This window comes from Lactuca serriola, chromosome 1 (assembly GCF_051521515.1).
Source record: "Lactuca serriola cultivar US96UC23 chromosome 1, Lser_US96UC23_V15, whole genome shotgun sequence".
NCBI classification, from domain to species: domain Eukaryota; kingdom Viridiplantae; phylum Streptophyta; class Magnoliopsida; order Asterales; family Asteraceae; genus Lactuca; species Lactuca serriola.
In genome coordinates, this window is record NC_136408.1 from 68534443 (window position 1) to 68555650 (window position 21208).

At 35.9% G+C, this 21208-nt stretch overlaps 2 protein-coding genes across 2 annotated transcripts; one reads left to right on the top strand and one right to left on the bottom strand.

The window, feature by feature from the left end:
- Positions 1–1520: 1520 nt before the first annotated feature.
- Positions 1521–6615, bottom strand: LOC145069194 (uncharacterized). Its single transcript, XM_079016146.1, has 18 exons — positions 6080–6615; positions 5853–5922; positions 5293–5778; positions 4980–5162; positions 4775–4888; positions 4608–4666; positions 4365–4431; positions 4192–4243; positions 4008–4100; positions 3814–3897; positions 3325–3731; positions 3174–3235; positions 3033–3102; positions 2542–2622; positions 2348–2449; positions 2099–2223; positions 1927–2008; positions 1521–1830 (listed from the first exon to the last, which is right to left on the bottom strand). Exons 1-18 carry the CDS (start codon positions 6124–6126, stop codon positions 1735–1737), a joined length of 2280 nt encoding a protein of 759 aa, XP_078872272.1. The 5' UTR covers positions 6127–6615; the 3' UTR covers positions 1521–1734.
- Positions 6616–18093: 11478 nt separating this feature from the next.
- On the top strand, positions 18094–20183 carry LOC145090593 (dynamin). The gene is made up of 7 exons (XM_079028740.1): positions 18094–18497; positions 18938–19026; positions 19110–19185; positions 19283–19332; positions 19443–19688; positions 19773–19811; positions 19929–20183. The coding sequence occupies exons 1-7, from the start codon at positions 18362–18364 to the stop codon at positions 20124–20126; spliced, it is 834 nt and encodes a 277-aa protein (XP_078884866.1). The 5' UTR covers positions 18094–18361; the 3' UTR covers positions 20127–20183.
- The last annotated feature ends 1025 nt before the right edge of the window (positions 20184–21208 follow it).

Genomic DNA, 21208 nt, shown 5'->3' on the forward strand with positions numbered 1-21208 from the left:
ACCAATGTTTCATGATATTCAGTTGTTACGTCCTGACATTTTTAAACAATTATGTTTTGTTAAACTTTGGGACTGAATATTCCACAACTATAACTTTTTAGTTGATTGTTTGGACTTCGTAAACTTTTATGGTTTATATTTGACTTTGTTAAAAATGAACTTGTAGACTCTTTTTAAAAGAGCCCATAAGAGGGTTGTTACAATTGATGGTTTAAGTGAACTAGGTGCTATTTAGGAGAGTTTATAGACTTAAACTATAGTTCGCTAGGGTAATTAGGGATCTATAGTTCAATCTTCTATATATTTAGTAATTGACACTACTTTAATCCACCAATTTTTTTTTGCAAACCACATACGGAATTAGTAAAATACTCCTCATTCTATACAGAGAAAACTACAAAAATGATCTTTGCAGATTGCTAATTTTTCGATGGAGTCCAATTTTTGAACTTTGAAATATTTTTTGTAATTAATATAATGTATATATCAACATGTGTATATTTAATGTTTTAATAATTCAACTAAGAGGGTGTTTACAATCCAAAATCTTCGCAAAAGTTTAAATAAACCATAAAAGTTTAAATAATTCAACATGCTAACTCTATGCTTCCTTTTCATTTACGAGTACATATCAAAATAATACGTTAGGCTTGGAAAGCCTAGTGAGCAATACCGAAATCCAGTTATGGAATATAACTGGGTAATAACGATAACCCAACTCCCAAGTCAAGATAGATGGATAGATATAATGTTTAAATATTCAAGTCAAGATAGTGTTGGTGATTTTGATCATCAATGTTATTTAAGTGTAATGAGATTACTTTGTGTTGACCAAAAATGATCTTGATAAATATTAAACTAGTAAGGAAGGTGTGGAGTACACACTTGTTTGAGTTTGATCAAGTTTCAAAGTACACTGTCATTTAGGGACGAAGCCCCTGAACAAATGGGGGTCCGGGGGCAGCGCCCCTGGGAGCGGGGTCCAAGGGGCGGCAGCCCCTGGCGGGGTCCAAGGGGCAGAGCCCCTGGCTCAGATAATTGACCATTGGTTTGACCTTTATCCATATATCCGTTTTATGACAGTTTTTATGGTTTTATGACAGTTTATAACTGTCATATGACAGTTTTCAGACAAAGATATTAAAGTTGGTTTTGGTCTCATTTTCTGGTATATACGAAAATATCATCAAACATTCTCGGTTCTTGTCTCTCTGAGTCTTATCCAATTAAAGATTTGGGAGTACCACCAAATACTTCGATTTGAAAGTGATAATCACAATTCTCAGAATTTCCAAGCCTTTCTACACCCAAATTTCTAACAGATAGTACATGTGTTCATATAGCAGGATCTTAGGTGCATGCAAAACTTGGTATGGGACATAAAACTGACAGCTGAACGATATAAACCAACAGTAATTCTAAATTTAACAATTAAATAAAACAAAAACTTGTTCTTAGTGTAATTCATTCTTATTTTACTTTGATTAAACAAACAACGTCATTTAGATAATAAATTGAAAGACTTTAATAACTAACCTAAAACAAACTCGAAATTCAAGTGTGAAATAAGCTAGGTTGCATTTGATACAAGGGACAAATTTTTTTATGATAAGAACAGTAAGGGCATTTATGTCTTTTCCACATACGAGCAAGTCTCTAAGTCCTGGGTCACAAGTACCAAAAAAAAATTATAGGATTGTTTAATTTGAGAAATCCCATCCCAGAGATTTCTTTCTATTTTTCTGGTTCTTGGTAACCATTGGTCTCAGATGCAGCTTTTGTTGCATCTGATACCTCGGTGGTGCTTTTACTTTCTCCCACAGCTTTTGCCTGCCACATTTATTCACATTTCTTTTTAACTTAATGTAGAAAAAAGACTTAATAGAAAGATTCAACGAAGTGGGTCCCATTAAGAATACTATGTACCTTGTTCCTGTCACGCCAACCAAGTCCAAATGAAAGTATCCCTGGCCTTCTTCCAGCTGTGTTAGATTCCGGACGAATTAACCTATATATATTTTTAAAAAAAAAATTAACATATAGTAATATTATTTAATAATAGTAATTGTAATAATAGCAATAAGATAAGTAGCCTTACCCTGTTGGTTGTACTGCTTTGACTTGGCCAGAATTGTATTGCATTGTCGCCTCTAAAGTAGATTCCGCCATTACAACCCTCTTTTCCATTTGAGCAAGAGTATACACAGCTTCTTCATACTTCCTCTGCATATAAAATATATATATAAAAAAAATTTATCTACTTTTCATTCATTTGATTTCATTTGTTCTAGAAGAGTAAATTAATATTTGTTTATAAAGACAAGATCAGTAGAAAAGGATTGAGTACCTCAAGTACATTCACTAAATATCTCTGAGCAGCTGCATCTTGCTCTGCAGATTTACGAGCATCTTCTGCCACCTTCTGTTCTTGCTCAACTCGCATTAAAACCTAAATTACATACATTTTAAAGATTAAGATTTATCTGAATCAATATGAATCGTAAATCACAACAAATTAAAAATTAAAATATTTATTTAAACCTCAAGCATTTTCTTCTCTTGTTCTTTCTTATCAGCAAGAAGTTGGTGCAACTCATTAACCTCTCGTTCCATATGCTCAATCTGCAATTTATTATATTAATAATCATTTTTTCCGTTATGTGTTGCCACATATAACATAAGGGAGTCCTTTTTATTTAATCAATAAAGTTGGTAGAAAGTCATGTTTACTAAGGCATACATACCAATATAACATTTCCAAAAGCATATATATAGCTTCTGGTGTATATAAATTTTTATCAAGCAACAAAATGAGAATTTTTGCCAAATTAACCACTAATTTGGCAAATTTCTTTATATCAGTAATTTTCCAAATTAACCATTATATACAGTCAAAATGGTTAACTTGGAAACATGTCTGAAACGTTTATGGTTTAATTGGGAAACAATAACATATAAATGGTTATGGTTAAACCATAAAAATTGCCCAAAATACAATGGCAATTCTGTAATTTCCCTGAATGAATATATACCTTTGCTGTCAATTCACGCCTATTATCTTCTTTAGCCATCTCCATGAGTGCTATCTCCAACTCCTCAGCTCTAAAAAACCATGAACAAATTTAACAACAGAATTTATGCCAAAACATTACTTAAAATCTAGAAAAATAAACCTTATTGTAGCAGATCTCTTGTCATCCAGCATTGAACACAACTGAGCCTTCAACCATACAACCTATACATACATACATGTAAACTATTGATATTGAATAAATACAAGAAAGATTATATTGCTATTTCCTATAAATCTATAATTCGAATTACCTGATCTTGAAAATCAGGAAGAGAGTCAACTTCTGTAGTCATGGCAGCAATATTAAGAGAGTCATCAGGTTTAGGAGCAGTGTTCAAATTTGTGTTGTCATTTGTTAATCCTTGTTTCATACTAGGTTGGCGTACAAGTGGCTTAGGTTCATGTTTGAAACTGTATAATTTAGTAGCAAGTCCTTTTGGATCTTTCCTTATAGCATCTCCTCTTTTTCTTTCTTCAACTGCTGCAATCACATCAGGTCTGTGTTTCTCTCTAAGTTGTTGTAATGTATCTTCTGTTACATATGAGAAACTTATGCAAGCAGTCACAACTAGATTGCTGCTATCAAATGTTGAACTGACAAGTGATTGCATTGAAGTGATTGCATCTCCTGCATCTCTTGTTGTACATAAATCAGGACCTGTATGTAAAAACTTGTTGTTACTTATTAGCCACATAGGAATACTACATAATTATTAAAATGGGAATAAGTTTGGGATTACCATATAGCTCCATTAAAGCCAATGCAGTTCGTAGTAACATTGCACGATTTCCTTCGAATAAAATTACATCCCAAACACGAAGAACTGAAGGTAAAACAAAAGTAATGTTTATTGTTATTGTTATTGTTGAAAGATAATTTTTTTGTTTGTGGAGTGTTATGTGTAAAGATAGATATATATATAATAAGGGTTACCACTTTCCCATGGGATCATGTTTACAAAGATGGAAAGAAACCATGGTCCACAAATCCAACCCATTTCAACTCCCAACATATTAAAATGATTGACTGTAGAAAAAGAAGAAAATCATGGGGATGTTATAACTTATAAATGAAAAGGTAAAATGAATTCTCTTATAAATGGTGTCAATGGAGAAACCTAGTTTAGGATATCGTTCACGCATTAAATCTTCAAAAACAAGTTGATCCACCTGAATAACAAGAGTCTTTCATTCAGAAAGTAAACATATAACATAAAGATAATAACCAATTTCACCTGTTATTAAAAAAGTATTGTTTTTTATGAAATGTAGGGATAATTGAAAGATATACCTGGGATTCGATCATGTCTGTGGTGAAGTATCCATCAAAGTAATCATCAATCATGCCCACCAAAGTCCTGAAAAGATTCATTGTAGTTTTAAGTAATCAAGTAATATGTCAAGGGGTTTATCAAAAGAGTAATTTTGGTGAAAAAGTTACAGTATCTTATCTTAGTTGTGTAAAAAGTGATAATGAAAGTATACCATGTCACCTTCACTATAATAAACAAGGATAACAAAAACGAATACATACCAAAAGGCATTTTCTTCAGGCATCATTAGTAGTAACATTGCAGCAAAAAAATTCATTGCCTACACACACAGGTTTATTTATATATGTCAACACAAAAGAAAAGAAACAAAACATTAATGCATACATAACAAGGGAATGAATTTGTGAAAATGTAAACAAAGTGACACCTGGCAATATCCAACATCAGGGTTATGGCGAGCATATGCTAAAAGTAAACGTCTCAAGGAGTCCCTGCCCTCTTCATTTAATGCAGGATGACCTGGAAATGTTCTTGGTAAATCCTGCCTTGTTCAAAAAAATATACTATTAGTCCACAAAAAAAATTAAAGAAGTTAATGTGAATAGAAGGGGGAATTAACACCAATTAATGACCTTTTCAATCTGTTTTTTACATTTTTCAGGCACAGCTGCCTTTTCTCCTTTTTCCCCTAATCTTTCTGGATTTGATTTGATCTGATCATGCAATTGTTTGTTTCCAGCATCTCCTACCTCCAACAAATTCTGGTAGTATCTCTCCACCCTACGTGCTTTCACACCAACAAAAGCTTGCCATACCTGCAGTAACAATTATATAACTAATAAGCTTTTTTAATGCTTAAAAAGTATAATAATATTGAGAAGCAGAAGAAGAAGAAGAAGAAGAAGAAGAAGAAGAAGAAGAAGAAGAAGAAGAAGAAAAAGGCACCTCTCCTCTAAGTTCTCTAGGCACACCACCACGAACAAGTGACTCAAGTTCTTTCCATGGAAATACAGGATTTGGTTTTTCATCATCTGTTGTTAACTCCTCTGTGGAGGGTCCCACTCCCTCCTCTTGAACATGTTTTTGAGGATTGTTGACACGATGACACATCATATCTTCCATGGTGTTGAGAGATGTTCTGACATCTGTCCAGTTTTGCAAGGCATGCTTCTTTGCTGGTTTTGCTGCCTCTGAGACAACTTTTTCAGGAACATTTTCTGTTTGATTGTTGTTATTATTATTATTATCTTCTGTTGGCTTCTTGTCACTTAAAACATCTCCTTCTTTTTGAGTTGATTCCAAGACATGATTGGTGTTCTCTTCTGTAACCTCAGCATCATCAGGTTTTTTGATGCTCGAGTTCAATCGAACAAGCTCTTCTTGCTGCTCGAGAAAGGACCTCCATTTTGTTGCCCTTTCTTCTTCCTCCTTCTGCAGTATGAATGGAACATAATTGATGTATATTTTTTGACCTAATTTAGAATACTGAAACATTCACATATTACCTTATAGATACTATCAAACTCTTTGAACGTGTCAAGGTACTGAGGTCTCACAGTAAATCCATATGCATCCCTGTGGGTTCAATTTCAATGCCCAATTAATTCATGATTTATTAGGTAAATTAGCATATTATTACAAGTGCATGTGTGTAATTTCTCAGGTGGTATCTTTTTTATGCTGCAAAAAACCATAAGCTGGAAGAAAACGAAGAAGATAACCGAAATCATACCTGGAATCTGCATTTAATGTTCTCTTACTCAGCAAGGATAACAACATACTTCATAAACGTTACCAATTCTACTTCCCATATCGTTGCTTTTGCTTCAAACCATGAATGCGAAGTTCATGTTGATAAAACGATTCTAAAATCTGAAGTGAAAACTAAGATCTAGGATTCCCACTCTACACTAATTGTTGGTGCCAAATACACGAAATCCAGAGCATAATCATCGTATAATATAATATTTCCCACTAAATCGTCAAACTAATCCGAATCAAATAACTCAAACCCTACGGAGAAACAGAGATTAATCCGTATAATGCCATTAAATTTGAATGCGCATAAAAGCTGAGATCGAATACCGACTTCTTTTAGCGTCAAAAAGTGGAAAAACCCCAACATAATCGAACTAAAGAACCCAATTCCGAAAACTCGTAGAACAAACAGCCCTAATTCTCGATTGAAATGTGATCGATCCCCTTCTTCACCTTGATTGCGAATGTCTGAAACGACCTTCCTGAAATTTCTGACGTTAATTTTATCTAAAACAATAGCTCAAAAATAATTTAACTGAAAATAACGGAATTGAGTACGCGTGTAATTAAAGAACACATATATCTATGCATGCAGTGTTGTATGTATAGATATAACGATACGTATATGCATCATGTATGTGCTTGTAAAATTACCGTTTGGTCTCGATATCCTGGAAGAAATATTATAGCGCCATTTCCGGCAATTTCGATTGATCCAGCGCTTTCATTTGAATTTATTCAATTTATTCAATATCAAATAATGAAGTTATTACAAAAAAAGCTATGAAAGAAATATTTTATTTTATTTATGCTATTATAGTATGAGTTAGACTTTAGAGGATGTCAAAAACTTTTATGAGACTCCTACCCTGCTAAATCGTTGTGTGTAATCACACTCAAATGTTGTACATATAGTCGTGCCCATATATAGGGTTGTCGTGTCGGGCAGTGATGTCGTTTTATCTGACACGACACGACACGACAATGTTTTGTATAACACGAACACGACACGACACGATGTCGTGTTTTTTTTCATTAACACGAAAACGAACCAATTAAAACACGACAACACGACACAACAAAAATAATATTACATAACTATTAGTGTATTGTGTTCATACTTAAAGATATATAACACGACAAAAGCGACAAACACAATAACCACATGCTTAATCGTTTCAATTTCGTGTTGATTTATGAACACGAACACGATACGACATGACATCGTGTTTTTTAATCTTAACACGAAAACGACACGAACACAAATTCAAATTTTGATTTCGTTTCGTTTCGTGTAATTTTGTCGTGTCGTGTCATAAATTGACACCCCTACCTATATATATATATATATATATATATATATATATATATATATATATATATATATATATACACCATATCGGTTTCCACTAACTAACGTAATCACTACAGTAAATGTGTGTGTGTGTGTGTATATATATATATATATATATATATATATATATATATACACACACACACACACACACATTTACTGTAGTGATTACGTTAGTTAGTGGAAACCGATATGGTGGAAGAGGTCATGTAGAAACCAATTTAGTGAAAGCTGGTTTGATAAAAATCTATAAGGTCCCGTAGAAATCAATTAATTAAGTGTGGAAAGCAACAATCAAGCAGAAATCTATCATGTGTAGAAATTGATCTAGTGGAAAAGGGTTCCGTAGAAACCAATAAACATATTCAATAGGTTTCTTTGGAGAATTATAAGTATGTAGGTGATGACGCGTTGTTACATGTGTTGATGGTGATGTTGCTACATATAAGGATTATCATTATTGAAACTTGCTTCTTCTTGTTTATGATTTTAATATATATCCTCATGGAGAGCCTTTAAAATATTATTCGGGGCATTTAACATTGAAAAAAAAAAGTAATTTCAAAGATGGCTTGTCGGAATGATGGAATAAAAACATCTATATACGGTATGATCCCCACAATGCCATATCCAAACCTAGTTTATTAATTTGAAGGTAACACCTACAAACATCAAAAAACAAAGATCTTCGACTAGCTCTTTGGATTTAAATGTGTTCAAAAGGGTTATCAATAAAGTATCAAAATATATACAAAATAAAGGTTTAAGGCAATAGTTATCGGTGAAAATGCACATAACCTGTTATGACTAGGCTAGTTAAGTATATTGAAGTTTTCTTATTCTATAATATTGTTGACAAACACACTTATTCAAAAATGGGATTGCACCAAATCATTACCAAGCCAATAAAAAGGTGGTGGGGTATTCACAAAAAAGAGGTTATATATCGCTATTAATCATAGTAAAAAGTACTAGGGAAAGGAATCTTTTAAGATTCCGCTTCAAAGTTTAAAGTTGATAGTTCTTAGATCTAGGAAAGTTTGAGATGGGATGAAAGACAAAGAGAAGATTGTTTGGTTTTGGCAGCGCACTTCTACGGAAAGAAGAAGAAAATTACTTGGTGTTTTTATAAGCTGCATTGGGTCGAAGATTGAAGCTCTATTGGCTGATTCGGGACCATTGGACTTGCATCTAGAATATAGACGGGGTAAGACCCGCCAGACTGAGATTAATTCGTAGTTTTTGAGACCCGTTTACCATCATAATGTTCACTACCAGTTGAGATTAGAGGTGGGCAAAAAAATTGCTTCATGATGCGAAACCGGTTTTGAATCCGAAGTCGATCTTCTCTTAAACCAGTTTTGGTGAAACCGGTTCGATTCTTAATCTGATCTGGCAGTTCGATCCAGATTGATATTATATCTATTAACATCGTTTGAGACTGGTTTTTCACAAAGCGATTTGACGAATCGATTTTCAGTCCGATTTGAAATCGTTTATTCCAAGAAGAATACTAACATTTTTTGTCGCCTCTTTTCTTTGAGGAACAATCATATTGTAACGTCCCATTTTTACAATCCAATTTTTTTCGTTTTTATTAAGGTAAAACTTCTCAAATTATAAATTCATTATTAAGAAAACCGTTTATTCCCAAGTTGCTGATGAGTGTGTACAGTCCTACATTCGCTTTCTCATAGACACCAATGATACATGAAACAATAAACAACTGGATAAGCATAAATCTTAGTGAGTTTCTTCAGAATACTACACATAACCAAACAGATAAACGAGCAACGAGTCCAATCAGTCATCAGACTGGAATGCCCAACTATACCGGGTTTGTTGGTCCTACTGCCTCAACCTAACCACTCATCCCGAGCCTTCATGCCTACGGCTTACAGTCGACTTGCACCAGGTATCTTGGCCTACAACATAAAGCATGACCGCTTCAACCCAAACCACACACAATATCTCAACATGTAAACAATTGAGGATCAAGTAGGCACATATACATCTCACTACCGCTTACTAGTCCTCTCACAACATACAGTCCCGCTACCAGCTAAACTCCATGAAATGTGTAACGACAAGTAACCAGAGGTGAGATAGCCACCCAAACAGATGATCCTACTCTAGAGCCACAACCAAGGAACAGACAAGAAAGCCTAGATCAAAAGGTCTCAAGTTATCCTACATGACCACAGACAGTCCCTAGGGCCCTCCACCAGATGATAACCAAAAAGTACACATAAGATACAGTTCTACAGATCACTACAGCAACGCAACATACTCGATACCAGGATACAAATCTAACAGATCACCACGGCATAACAGCATACTCGATACCAGGACACCAATCTAACAAATCACTATAGCATAGCAGCATACTAAATATCAACAATCCAAGGAATGAATGACCGTATATAATCAAAGGTGAGATGGACACCCAGACGGGTGATCCTACCCTAGAACCACAACTAAACAAGGAAGGGGTAAACGATACTACATCAAGAGTCCTCAGTCTATCCTACATGACTGCGTACAGTCCCTAGACATCCCTCTACTAATAGGTAACCAAAACTAGTGGGTCGGCATTGGTGCCTTCGACCCACGGGCATAGTGAGGCGAAACTCACCTCGATATGCGTGTAGGTAGCCACCATAGTAACGAAGAACTCTACCAGCACCTACAGGAAGATACTTGGGTCAATACCCGATCATATGTCATAGTCACTTGTAACAATGACTTCCTCACATGAAATGATGATTAGGGTTCCACATAAAATGACGATTAGGGTTAAGTAAAGACACTTAACCCATTAAGGACTTAACAACCTAAGAGTAGGACTAATTAAGGTTTGACCTAGTCGTTTCCGGGTATAATAATCCAAGCAATAGCCCAAATACCCGCCCTGATCATTGTGTCCAACATAGGGCTTCCGTTTCTAGGGTTTCCCACATAAAATCATAACTAGGGTTAGTGTTCCACACTTAACCCCTGAGGGAATTAATTCATTAAGTCCTATATTGCATTAAGTTAATCATAGGGCATTATCGGGTATAATTTAAAGTCCAATTAACAGTTCAATGTAGGTCTCGGCAAAACTCGAAAACTAGGATTTTCTTGACATCGGGGTTTCAAGTCCACGATGCATTCCTTCAAGGTTTTAGGGTTCGAGTCTAACAACCACCACCTACTGCCACCACGGGCAGCGGTGGTCAACGATGGTACGGCGGCAACCACCACCTCACGACGACGGTGGTGGTTTTCGAGTTAGAATCCGACCAAATAACTCCCACTACAACAACCATGCAAAAAAACACATATACACATAATATTACACGTACACGGCCACCTTACAAGGTGGCTAGTGGTGCCAAAAATTGGCAACAAGGCGGCAACCACCATGGTTGGCTGCCATGGTGGTTTTCTTCGTTTTTCGGCCAACCAAGACACACACACTCACCTCACAAACATGCAACAACACACATACACACACACGAAACAAGAACACCACCGCTACCACCTTCTTGGAGGAAAATGACGGTCAGAGGAACAACAAAAGGGACAGCCTCTCGGAGCGGCGGCAACACTATCAGTCGGCACGATCGGTGGAGTAACCGAAAGTGAATCAGATAAGAGAAGGGTTCGCAACACCCAACCGAGACCGGCAGCAGCAGCTACAAGCTTCGGCTCTTCCGACCCCCCCAACGGTCACGAGTTCCACTCATGTCGGTCCTCGTCCTCACCGACAGCAGGTGTAAGGGTGGTCGCTTGGTGGTTCTAGGTAACGAAAAAGGTGAAGGTGGCGGCTAGATATTGGAGGGATAAGGTGGTTGTTGCTTCTAATATTAGGGTTAGGGTTTGTAGTAGGGTTTTAAACGAGAGTAAAAGGGAAGGGGGTGTTGGGTTTTAGTCCTGCCTCCTTCATTCAAAGTTAATTTATTTTATTTAACTTTAGCCATTGCCACCAAAATCATTTTCAGATTAAGTCCATTAATTACCAAACAGCCCCAGCTTCCACAATTCTATTCATAACTAGTCTAAAAGTTACACTTTAACCCTCGATTTCTAGAATTTACAACATTTAACTCCTTGTGACTAACACTCTGATAAAGTATTACGGGTTTAGTTCTAAAAGGAAATATAAAAATACATCTCGGGGGTTTTAGGGTTTATTATTTATTTATTTATTTATTTATTTGAAACAGGATGTTACACATATGATTGTTTTTCATCTTTTATGGTCGTTTTTACCTAAAGTTCCATTTTCCCCTCAATTGATTGTATATATAGATATTGGATCTTGAGGTTTAATCACCCAACTCAAAAACATTCATAAAACGCAAAAACACTCTCAAGCAATGGCGTTGTAGCACCTGGTTCCCGGTACGTATTTTTTGTAATTAATAATTCTAAATTCATGCATTTTGCCTTGGAATCGGCGAGTTGAAGGACCGACTCGCCGAGTAGGAGCGGGATGAGACGCGAAGTCTGAGCCTTGGACTCGGCGAGTAGGCCCTGTTGGGCAAAAACCCTAACCTGAGTGTTGGCACCCTATTTAAGCACACTAACTCGACCTCCCTTGTCCCTAACACTTCCAGAGAGCTGTAGTGAGAGACCCTAGCCCCCATATTGTTCTTGTGAGTGATTTCTACTTGGTGAAGGAAGTTTGGAGCTTAGAAGAAGAAGAAGGAGGTTGAATAGTGCAAGGAAGGGAGTAGATCCGAAATCTACACTGTGAGAAGCTTCTATTCAGGTAGAAAAGTTCATACCTTGATCACTAGTTCAGTAGATACCATTTTTGTCCCAAATTGGTGGTTTTCAAGGCCTAAAACACCAAACTCCATGTGTTTGTGCTTAATGATCCGAAGGGACTTTAGATCTAGACCTTGTGGACGTATTAGAAGCATAAAGTTCCTGTGGATGAAGTGATTGAGGTCCCCATTAAGTGTATGACCTCATAAAGAGCTTGGATTTGCCTTTTGAAGCTTGTAGGGCCATGCATGCACGTAAAGTTTGCAACTTTACGTGATAAGCATGCCCTAGGAACATAGATCTATGGTTTTGAAGCGTTGCATGTCTCAGATTTGGTCTATATGGGAAATGGGTCAAGGGACTCAGCGAGTCCCAAAGAGGAACTCGACGAGTTCTTTGAAGACGGCCTTAGACTCGGCGAGTTGGATGAACAACTCGATGAGCCCTATGAAGATTGCCTGGTACTCGACGAGTTGTTCTTCAAACTCGGCGAGTTAGATGAATAGTTACTGAGTAAGAGGGGTTTAGATGTTGAAGGTCCAACCCTTCGTATTTACATGTGGAATTAGCAATTTAACGTGTTGCAATAGTCCCAGAAACCCAAATCCTCATAAGGGATGATCTGGTGAGGATTTGGAAGCGAGTGGGAGGTCTGCTCGTATGGACTCGGCGAGTTGTTCTTGGACTCGGCGAGTCGGATCGCGAGCCGGTTCTATCGTCCCAAGTAGTGAGTTAAGAGTGACTTAGTGAGTGGGAAGAGGGGCTTGTAGAGTAGGACCGGGTTAGTGGGAGAAGGACTCGGCGAGTCGGTGCCATGACTCGGCGAGTCCAGTCAACTGGAAGTTGACTTTGACCAAGGAGTTGACCTGGGACCAGGGGTGGGTCAGTCATCTGACCTAAGGGTGTGAATGAGTGGCTAATCTATGTTTATAATTTATAGCCGGAGGATTATCGATTCAGCTGTCAGGTGCTTAGCAAGCAGGCTTTCAACAACTACTTTTTGAGGTGAGTTACCTTCTAGTAGCGGTGGGTCTAAGGCCACAATGCCGCCCCACCAGTAGGATACGTATGATAGATGATTGTCTTTGTGATATCATCTAGGTTTGTTACTACCTGATATGTTATATGCTAGCATGATATGTTGTATGTGATAGTAGTAGAGTTCGGTTGTTAGGACCGAAGGGTAGTCAGACACCCCAGGTACGTCTAACAGTATGTGATGATATGTTTGCATGCTGGCTTGTTATGTTATATCCGATAGAGGTAGTAGAAGGGGACTAGTCCCCGAGTTCGGTTGTTAGGACCGAAGGGTGGTTCAGGCACCCCAGATATGTCTGATAATATGCTTATGTTATGTTATATGTGATAGTAGTAGTAGGGGGTGAAATAGTTCCCGAGGTTCGGTTGTTAGGAACGAAGGGTAGTCAGCACCCCAGAATGGCTTGACATGGGTAGGTCGGCACCCCAGAATGGTCGTATGGGTAGGTCGGCACCCCAGAAATGCCTAGCAGTATGTATGTGATATGATTGTATGGCATGTGGTACGATGGGGGACTCACTAAGCTTCGTGCTTACAGTTTTCAGTTTTGGTTTCAGATACCTCTTCAGCGAAGGGGAAGGAGTCTGCGCGGTAGTGGCACATCATACACACACACTTTGGATTTCCGCATTATGAGATGTTCTGGGATTGTACTCTGACATTATTAGTATTTTCTTGTTTTAGGTTTTCAGACACGTAATATGTTTTATGAAATGATATGATCGGATGATGTTTTGCTATAAATATTTTACAAACCACTTATTTTAAATGAAATTTTTGGGCGTGAAAATTGGGTTGTTACAGGCGTCTACATGTGGGCAATCATAATCTTCCATTTAGAGATGCACAAGAAAACCGGTTTGGCCCATAGGATCCGATCCAATCCAGAAACCGGATTTGGTCAAAACCGGTTTTGACCGAACCGGTTCGGATTAAACCGGTGACTGGATTCGAACCGGATCAACGCTTCGGAGACAAAATCGGATTGCACCCTGGATCATGAACCGGATTTAAAGGAAACCAGATCCAAAACTAGTTTCAAACCGGATTTTTTTGTTACCGTTAAAAAACGGAAAAATTCGATTTTTTTGGGTTTTTTTTTTCTAGCCGTTGGAACCCCTAAAAAACGGCTACTTTGACTTTTCTTGAATTTTTGGCCCTTCCAAACACCTATAAATACCTTTCATTTGTTACATTTCAATTTTACATAAAAATTCTACTACTTATTTTCATAATACTCCAAAAAATGAGCTCGAGAAATTCAACCGTGGGTCAAGATTCGGATGCAACGGTGGTTAAAATCATACCAACCACTCGGAGTAAAAAAGTATGGGAACATTACGATTTGTGTTTGTGGTCGAACGGGAAGGAAAAAGAAAGATGCAAGAAGTGCGGAATGTTTTTGGGAAAAGATGGCAATAGCACGTTGAGGAGTCATACAACAAAAACTTGTTCGACTGTAAAAGGTTAAAGCGATCCAAATCAACCAAATATTACTCCCGATGGGTCGATCTTTATTTACAACAATGATGACCTTCGTGAAAGCTTTTGCAAATTCGTGATTCAAGAGGGTTTGCCTTTCAACCACTTCGACAACCCACGATTAACAAGGATTTTGCGGGAAAAAAAGCATCCACAATACCGGCAAGTAAGTCGCACTTCTCTTAGACGTGATGCTTTAAAGTATTGGGATATAACCAAAAAAGATATGCAATTGGGATTTTTAAATATAAAAACCGGTGTTTTTTAACCTGTGATGTTTGGTCCTCCACCGGAAGTTGTCCCAAAAGCTATCTTTATGTCACGGCACATTGGATAGATCTCTCTACTTGGGTAATGAACAAACGAGTTATTGCTTTTGAACTTTTTGTGCATCCTCACACGGGGGCACGGTTATTTTCAATTTTAGTAAGCGTTATAGAGACTTATAATTTACGCGACAAAATCTTCTCTATTTCATTTGACAATGCAAGTAACAATACCGTCGCGTCAAAAAGATTAATTGCAAAATATAAACCTATTTTGGATGGCTCGTTTTTTCATACTAGATGTGTTTGTCACATTATTAATCTTGTGGTACAAGATGGTTTAAAAATGATAGATTTGACGATTGAAAAATTCAAAACTGTGTTAACTAGAGTTTTTGGGAAAAAATATCGAAAGTTTGTCACTTCCATTAACGTAACTCCATATAGTCCTCATTGGGATGTTGACACTAGATGAAGTTCAACATGCATGATGTTTGAAAGTTTTGACACGTCAAAGAATCGTTTTGCAATTATTTTACGACACAATTTCAAAAGGAAAAAACCCGGTTTCGGATTATGATTGGGATTTGATGGAAGAGTTTGTGGAAATGTTAAAAGTTTTTAAACAATCAACCACTTTTTTATCGAGCGTGTATTACCCTACAAGTCCGTTGTTACTAAATGAATTATGGTTGATGTCCGCACAATTTGAACGTTTTGAACAAAGAAGTGAAATATTTGTTTTGGTTACGAGACCATTGAGACAAAAACTAGTCAAATATTTCAAAGAAATGTCACCGTTTTTTACTTGCGCCGCGGCATAAACCCATGTATCAATATTACGGGTGTAGAGGCTTTGATTACCAAAATTTCCATGTCTTTAAATTTGCACAAAGATAACTCAAACTACATCCGTAACCAAATAAACACTTCTAATAATACTTTTACTAATTTGTTTGACATTTACGCTACAAAATATGGCAATATGTGAAACACTTTTGCAAGTGTAACCGACTCTACTAGCGGTGCATCGGGTAGTGGTGGGGGTCGAATGGATTTTCATATCAACCTCTATAACTACCTTTTGGAGGAGCAAAACAAAAGACCACGCGCATTAACGCCTAGTAGCGAACTTGGAATTTATATGGGTTCAAACTTTTTAAAATTCATGAGTGCACCACAATTTAAAATTTTGGATCTTTTGGCTTGGTGAAGAGAAAAGGAAGCACAATTTCATATTCTCTCCATCATGGTCCATGATTTACTAACCGTCCAAGCTTCCACGGTAGCTTCGGAATCCGCTTTTTCTTTTAGTGGTAAAGTTTTATCAAAGTTGAGGACGAATCTTACCCCGGTTGCGGTAGAGGTTTGCGTTTGCTTAAAGGATTACTTGGATTATGTGGAACGTATACAACACTTGGCATCACTAGAAGACCCACTAGCACAAAATGTTGAACCGGAGATCATGGATGAAGAATATGCACAAGGCTTATCAACACCTCTGGAAGATGAAGACGGTGACGCTGAAGACGAAGATGAAGAATATGGTATTGATGAGACCTCTAGTTATTTGCGTGGCGGTTGAAGAATAATTAAATGAATGTGACATGAAGTGGAAGACCACAAAAACTATTTCTATTTGGCTAAATGTTATAACGTCACTTTATTATTATTATTAGTTAACTAGTTTAAAAGTCTTTCTAATTCGACGTTTGATGTATGTTTTAACTATTTTAATAAACCTATATTGCATTTTGTGTTATATATGAGGTCCAAAAAAATGTTTATTTAAAAAAAAAAAAAAGCAAAATCAGATCAGATTTCGGATCGGATTAAACCGATTCGGATTCGGGGCTCGGAAAACCGATCAAATCCGGTTTGAAACCGGTTCGGATTAAGGGCGAAATCGGATTCTGTGTGACATCATCAAACCGAATCGGATCGGGTCTTTGTGCATCTCTACTTCCCTTGGTGTTAGAGAATCGTCAAGTAATATTATGATTGTTTCCATCAAAACGACGACAAGAAATCCAACAATTTGGTGCAGTTATGATTTGTGTAAAATGTTGAGCGGTCCAAGAAATGCATGATGCAGGAAATGTGGTAGTTTTTTTTCTCCAGGAAGACGAAAATTCAACTTTGCTAAAACACTCGAATATTTATTGCAAAGCGATGAAATTTGGGTTGGGACATAATCAAACAAGAATGAGGAATGATGTTACATTGTGGCATTACAGAGCAACTCGAGTTCGGAATAGGATGGTGAAGTTCTTGATTCAAGAGAATTTGTCTTTTGACCACTTCGACAATCCTTGACAAAACTCATCCAAGAAAACTCGTCAACCGCATTATTTTCATGTAAGTCGTTCAACGTTTAGACATGATTGCATAGAATCATTGAAACTTGTACAAAATGAAATGATTTCGTGATTTTATTCTCTAAAAATCAGTGTTAACTTAACTTGTGATTTTAGACAATTCCACATAGTTTACTAGATTTGAACTTCTGTGTTACTATCATTGGGTAAATCCCAATATGGAAAATGATGAAGCCGATATTTTATTTTAAATAACAATTATTAATGATAACATCAATAATATCGTTTATTTAAAAATATTTAACCACTTGAAAACGAATTGTAGAGGGTTAAACAAGAAATCTATTAGGAAGAAATAATGATGTGAATGTCGATACTACTTACTATACAAAACTTTGCTTATGAAGGTGAATTATGCAACATAGAAGAAGAAGACTAAATCCACACAACAATCACTAGGAACGGTCAAAATAACCAAAAAGAATAAGGAAAAAAAAACAAGAACTACGACGACAATTATGCTTTATGTTTTTTTATGTATTTATGTTTGAAGATGTATTATTTCATTCTTTTATGTATTTCTACAACCAAAAAAATGAAAAAGAAAATTAAGAAAATTGCTCCCAAAAAATGCCTCGTGCCTTCAAGTTTTACTCATTGCCACATTGCCACAAGTTCACATTCACTTTTTCTTTTAGATTTCTACTTGGGCCAACCACTAAGACACAAAACCACATAAACAGGCTTTTGAAATTATAAGGAAAACACTTCTTGTGGGCGAGACAATTACAAAAGTTCAATTTGACAGGTTTTCTGTCCAAACCGGATTGAGACAATGGATGCTTACACAAGAAAAGCCGATAACACTACAGTAACTACATCAATGGGACATCAATTTCTGTGAAAAATAGAAGGTCTTTGACTGCTGCCTCATTTATCCAATTCTACGGATCCATCGCCAACTCAAATCCCCAAGGAAGCCGCCATCTTTTGAGTTAATCAACCACAATTTGGACAAGCTTCTTGCGACTTCTAAAATATGGAAAGTAGTAGCGGAGGCGTAATTGTATCAAAAGGGATGCAGAATCCATTTACTTTGAAGGTGGGTAAAGTATTCACTGGATTTGGCGTCGGCTGTGGTGCTGGTATCGGCGTTGGCAGACCTATAAATCTAGGTAATTGCTCTTCATCTATGTTGCTCAATAACACGATGAAATTTGGGGGAATTTTTAAACCTAAAGAGGGGGAAAACCATGATACTAGTATGCTGTTTTTTCAACTATTTAATTGCATGTTTTGCTATTTTGAAATGTGGGCTCGTTTTGTTATTGAATTCTGATTGCATTATATGTCCCTCGAAGATATATTTATGTCATTTCGGTTGTAATATATAGCTTTATCCGTCCATTTAGGTCATAATTTCCAACAAAAGTTTGGCTTAATGTTAATACATGGTAAAATTAGTTCTACGAACTGGAAAAAACTCACAAAAGTTTAAGCTTTTATAGAAGTAAAGAAACTGTATGTGACATTTGTGATGTTCATTTGTTTCCTCTATTCTTACTCATTCCATTACAATTTTGGATGCATTACTGGTTATGTTTGAATTTAACAGGTGCAATACCAGTATTAAATCAAGTAATGGGTGCTGCTAGAGGAGCAACAGATGTTTTTTCAGATGTTGGAAGACATGTCAACAACTCTGTAAGCTCATTTAGGTTGTATACTTACTTTTCTATATTATTATTAGATCATAATAATAATAATAATAATCATATCCATTTCAGTTGAATAAAGTGGGAGCAAAAAACATTAAAGTGGGCATTGGGTGTGGAGTTGGTTTTGGCCATGGTTTTGGAGTTGGTATGCATTTTATATATCACCTATTGTGATGATAGCAATTTCTTTTACCCTTTTTGTTAATCAAAAAATCAAAAACAATATTTTATTTTCATTGCAGGTCTTGGTATAAAGCCTTGGGTGTTACAGCAAATACAAACAAGCCTTGTAGTATGTCACTTCTCTTGGATATAATCATCATCATCTAGTCTGTTGTGTTTTCTATAAACCCTAAGTTTTTTGCATCTTAATTATATGACAACACTTCAAATATTCTTCAGCAAACAGCTACAAAGTTGATGATGAAATTTGGAATGACACCCAACTTATCAAGTGTTACTGGAGGCATGTTTCCCCAATCATTACAATTACAAAGTGGTAGTAAGACTAAGACCATAACCACAAGTATGACACAAGAAAATGTGTCATCAAAACCTCCATGGACTTCATCATATGCAAATCATACAGAGAAGGTTATCAACAACTTCTTGAAAAATCCTCTTCTAGAAGGTGAAGCGAAGAATCAGGTATGCAAAAAATGTAACTTTTTTTTTTCTTGAAATGTTTACAACTTGTGGCTTGATGCTTTTTATGTCATGTATTATTTGTAGGTGGGTCCCTTGCATTCTAAGGAGGAGGTCATTGAATTGGTATGGTTTTGTTGACTTTTGAAGTGAAAATGAAGTTTCAATTTTGATGTTGGATGAGTTTTTGAAGTTATGAACATGAAAAGTAGCAAGTAAAATCATTGAATATTTATGTTGTAGGTTTTAAAACAACAACTTGCTCTTGAGAAGCTTAAAGAAGAAAATGAGAAGCTTCGGGAAATATTAGTGGAAGACTTGAAAGTTTCACCTGATAAGTTTAAAGTCAAAGTGAATGGGTATTATTCAGGTACAAATATGTATACATGTAATGATTGTTTGGAGTGTCGAAGGAGACAAAGAAGAGATAGGAGAAAGTAAGTAAAAGTTTATACTCAATTGCTTAAATCAATGAGAAATGCTTTTTTTCTTTCACAACCAATAATATTAAGAGTAAAATTACAGTTTGGTCCTTCTGGTTGGCACACATTTTTGGTTTGCAAAATTAGAACCAACTGTAATTTACTCTAATAATAATACTAGGTGTGAGACCCGTATATTATACGGGTTGATTAAAACAAAATGTTAATATAAATGATTAAATGGAAAATTTATTTGAATTTGAAATTTGAGATAATTGAAAATTATGAGAAAAAACATGCAAAAAATAAATAAATTAAAATTATGTGTTTAGTTATCAAATTTGTGTACTAAACGGGTAAATTATAACAAAATGCTAAATACAAAGGTTTAAATTGTAAACTTATTTGAAATTGAAATTAAAATTTAGAATTTGAAATTTGAAATTAATAGTCATTATGGTAGGTTTAATTTATGGAAATTATATTAATTATATATTGGAAATAAAAAATGAAGTAAATGACAAGTGGAAAATAAATATATCTCAAAATTATGACAAAATGACATATGGCCAATTGAATGAGAGAATGACATATGGCAAAACCATTCTTATTTATTAGGGTAGATGATGATAAGTTGATAACAACTATAATCAAAAGTAGGGCCACGGAAATAAATGGGTTTGGGTTTGGGTTTGGGTTTGGGTTTAGTTTATCGACCCGCATAACTAGTTTATTATACGGGTCATGTTCTTGTTGGCAAAAAGTTTTGGTTTATTTTGTTAGATTAAAAAAATAAAATATTTATTTATTAAATAAATGAGTAAATATAATTTTTATCTAATGAAATAAACGGGTTGGTTGGTTAATCCATGAAACTATTTGCCAACCTAAACACGGCATGTATCATACTAAGCGACAAAGGAATTTGTTTGGAGAAAAATTGGAATTGTAGACATGTCTCTTTTTCATTAACGTTTTTTTTTGTTCGTATCTTGGATTTGGATGTGTTGATTTGTGTGTTTGCATGAAGGTTTTTACTTTTTATTTAGATGTGTTTGTTTGTGTGTTTGCATGAAGGTTTTTACTTTTTATTTAGATGTG

Bases quoted from the DNA above. Each gene is read 5' to 3' on its own strand.
- LOC145069194 (XM_079016146.1), bottom strand. From the start codon at position 6,126: ATGTTGTTATCCTTGCTGAGTAAGAGAACATTAAATGCAGATTCCAG. The intron at 4,889-4,979 runs GTCATTAATTGG...TGAACAAGGCAG, and splicing joins GTAAAAAACAGATTGAAAAG to GATTTACCAAGAACATTTCC. The intron at 2,009-2,098 runs GTAAGGCTACTT...AAATATATATAG, and splicing joins AAAGCAGTACAACCAACAGG to GTTAATTCGTCCGGAATCTA.
- LOC145090593 (XM_079028740.1), top strand. From the start codon at position 18,362: ATGGAAAGTAGTAGCGGAGGCGTAATTGTATCAAAAGGGATGCAGAAT. The intron at 19,027-19,109 runs GTAAGCTCATTT...TATCCATTTCAG, and splicing joins GAAGACATGTCAACAACTCT to TTGAATAAAGTGGGAGCAAA. The intron at 19,333-19,442 runs GTATGTCACTTC...AATATTCTTCAG, and splicing joins AAATACAAACAAGCCTTGTA to CAAACAGCTACAAAGTTGAT.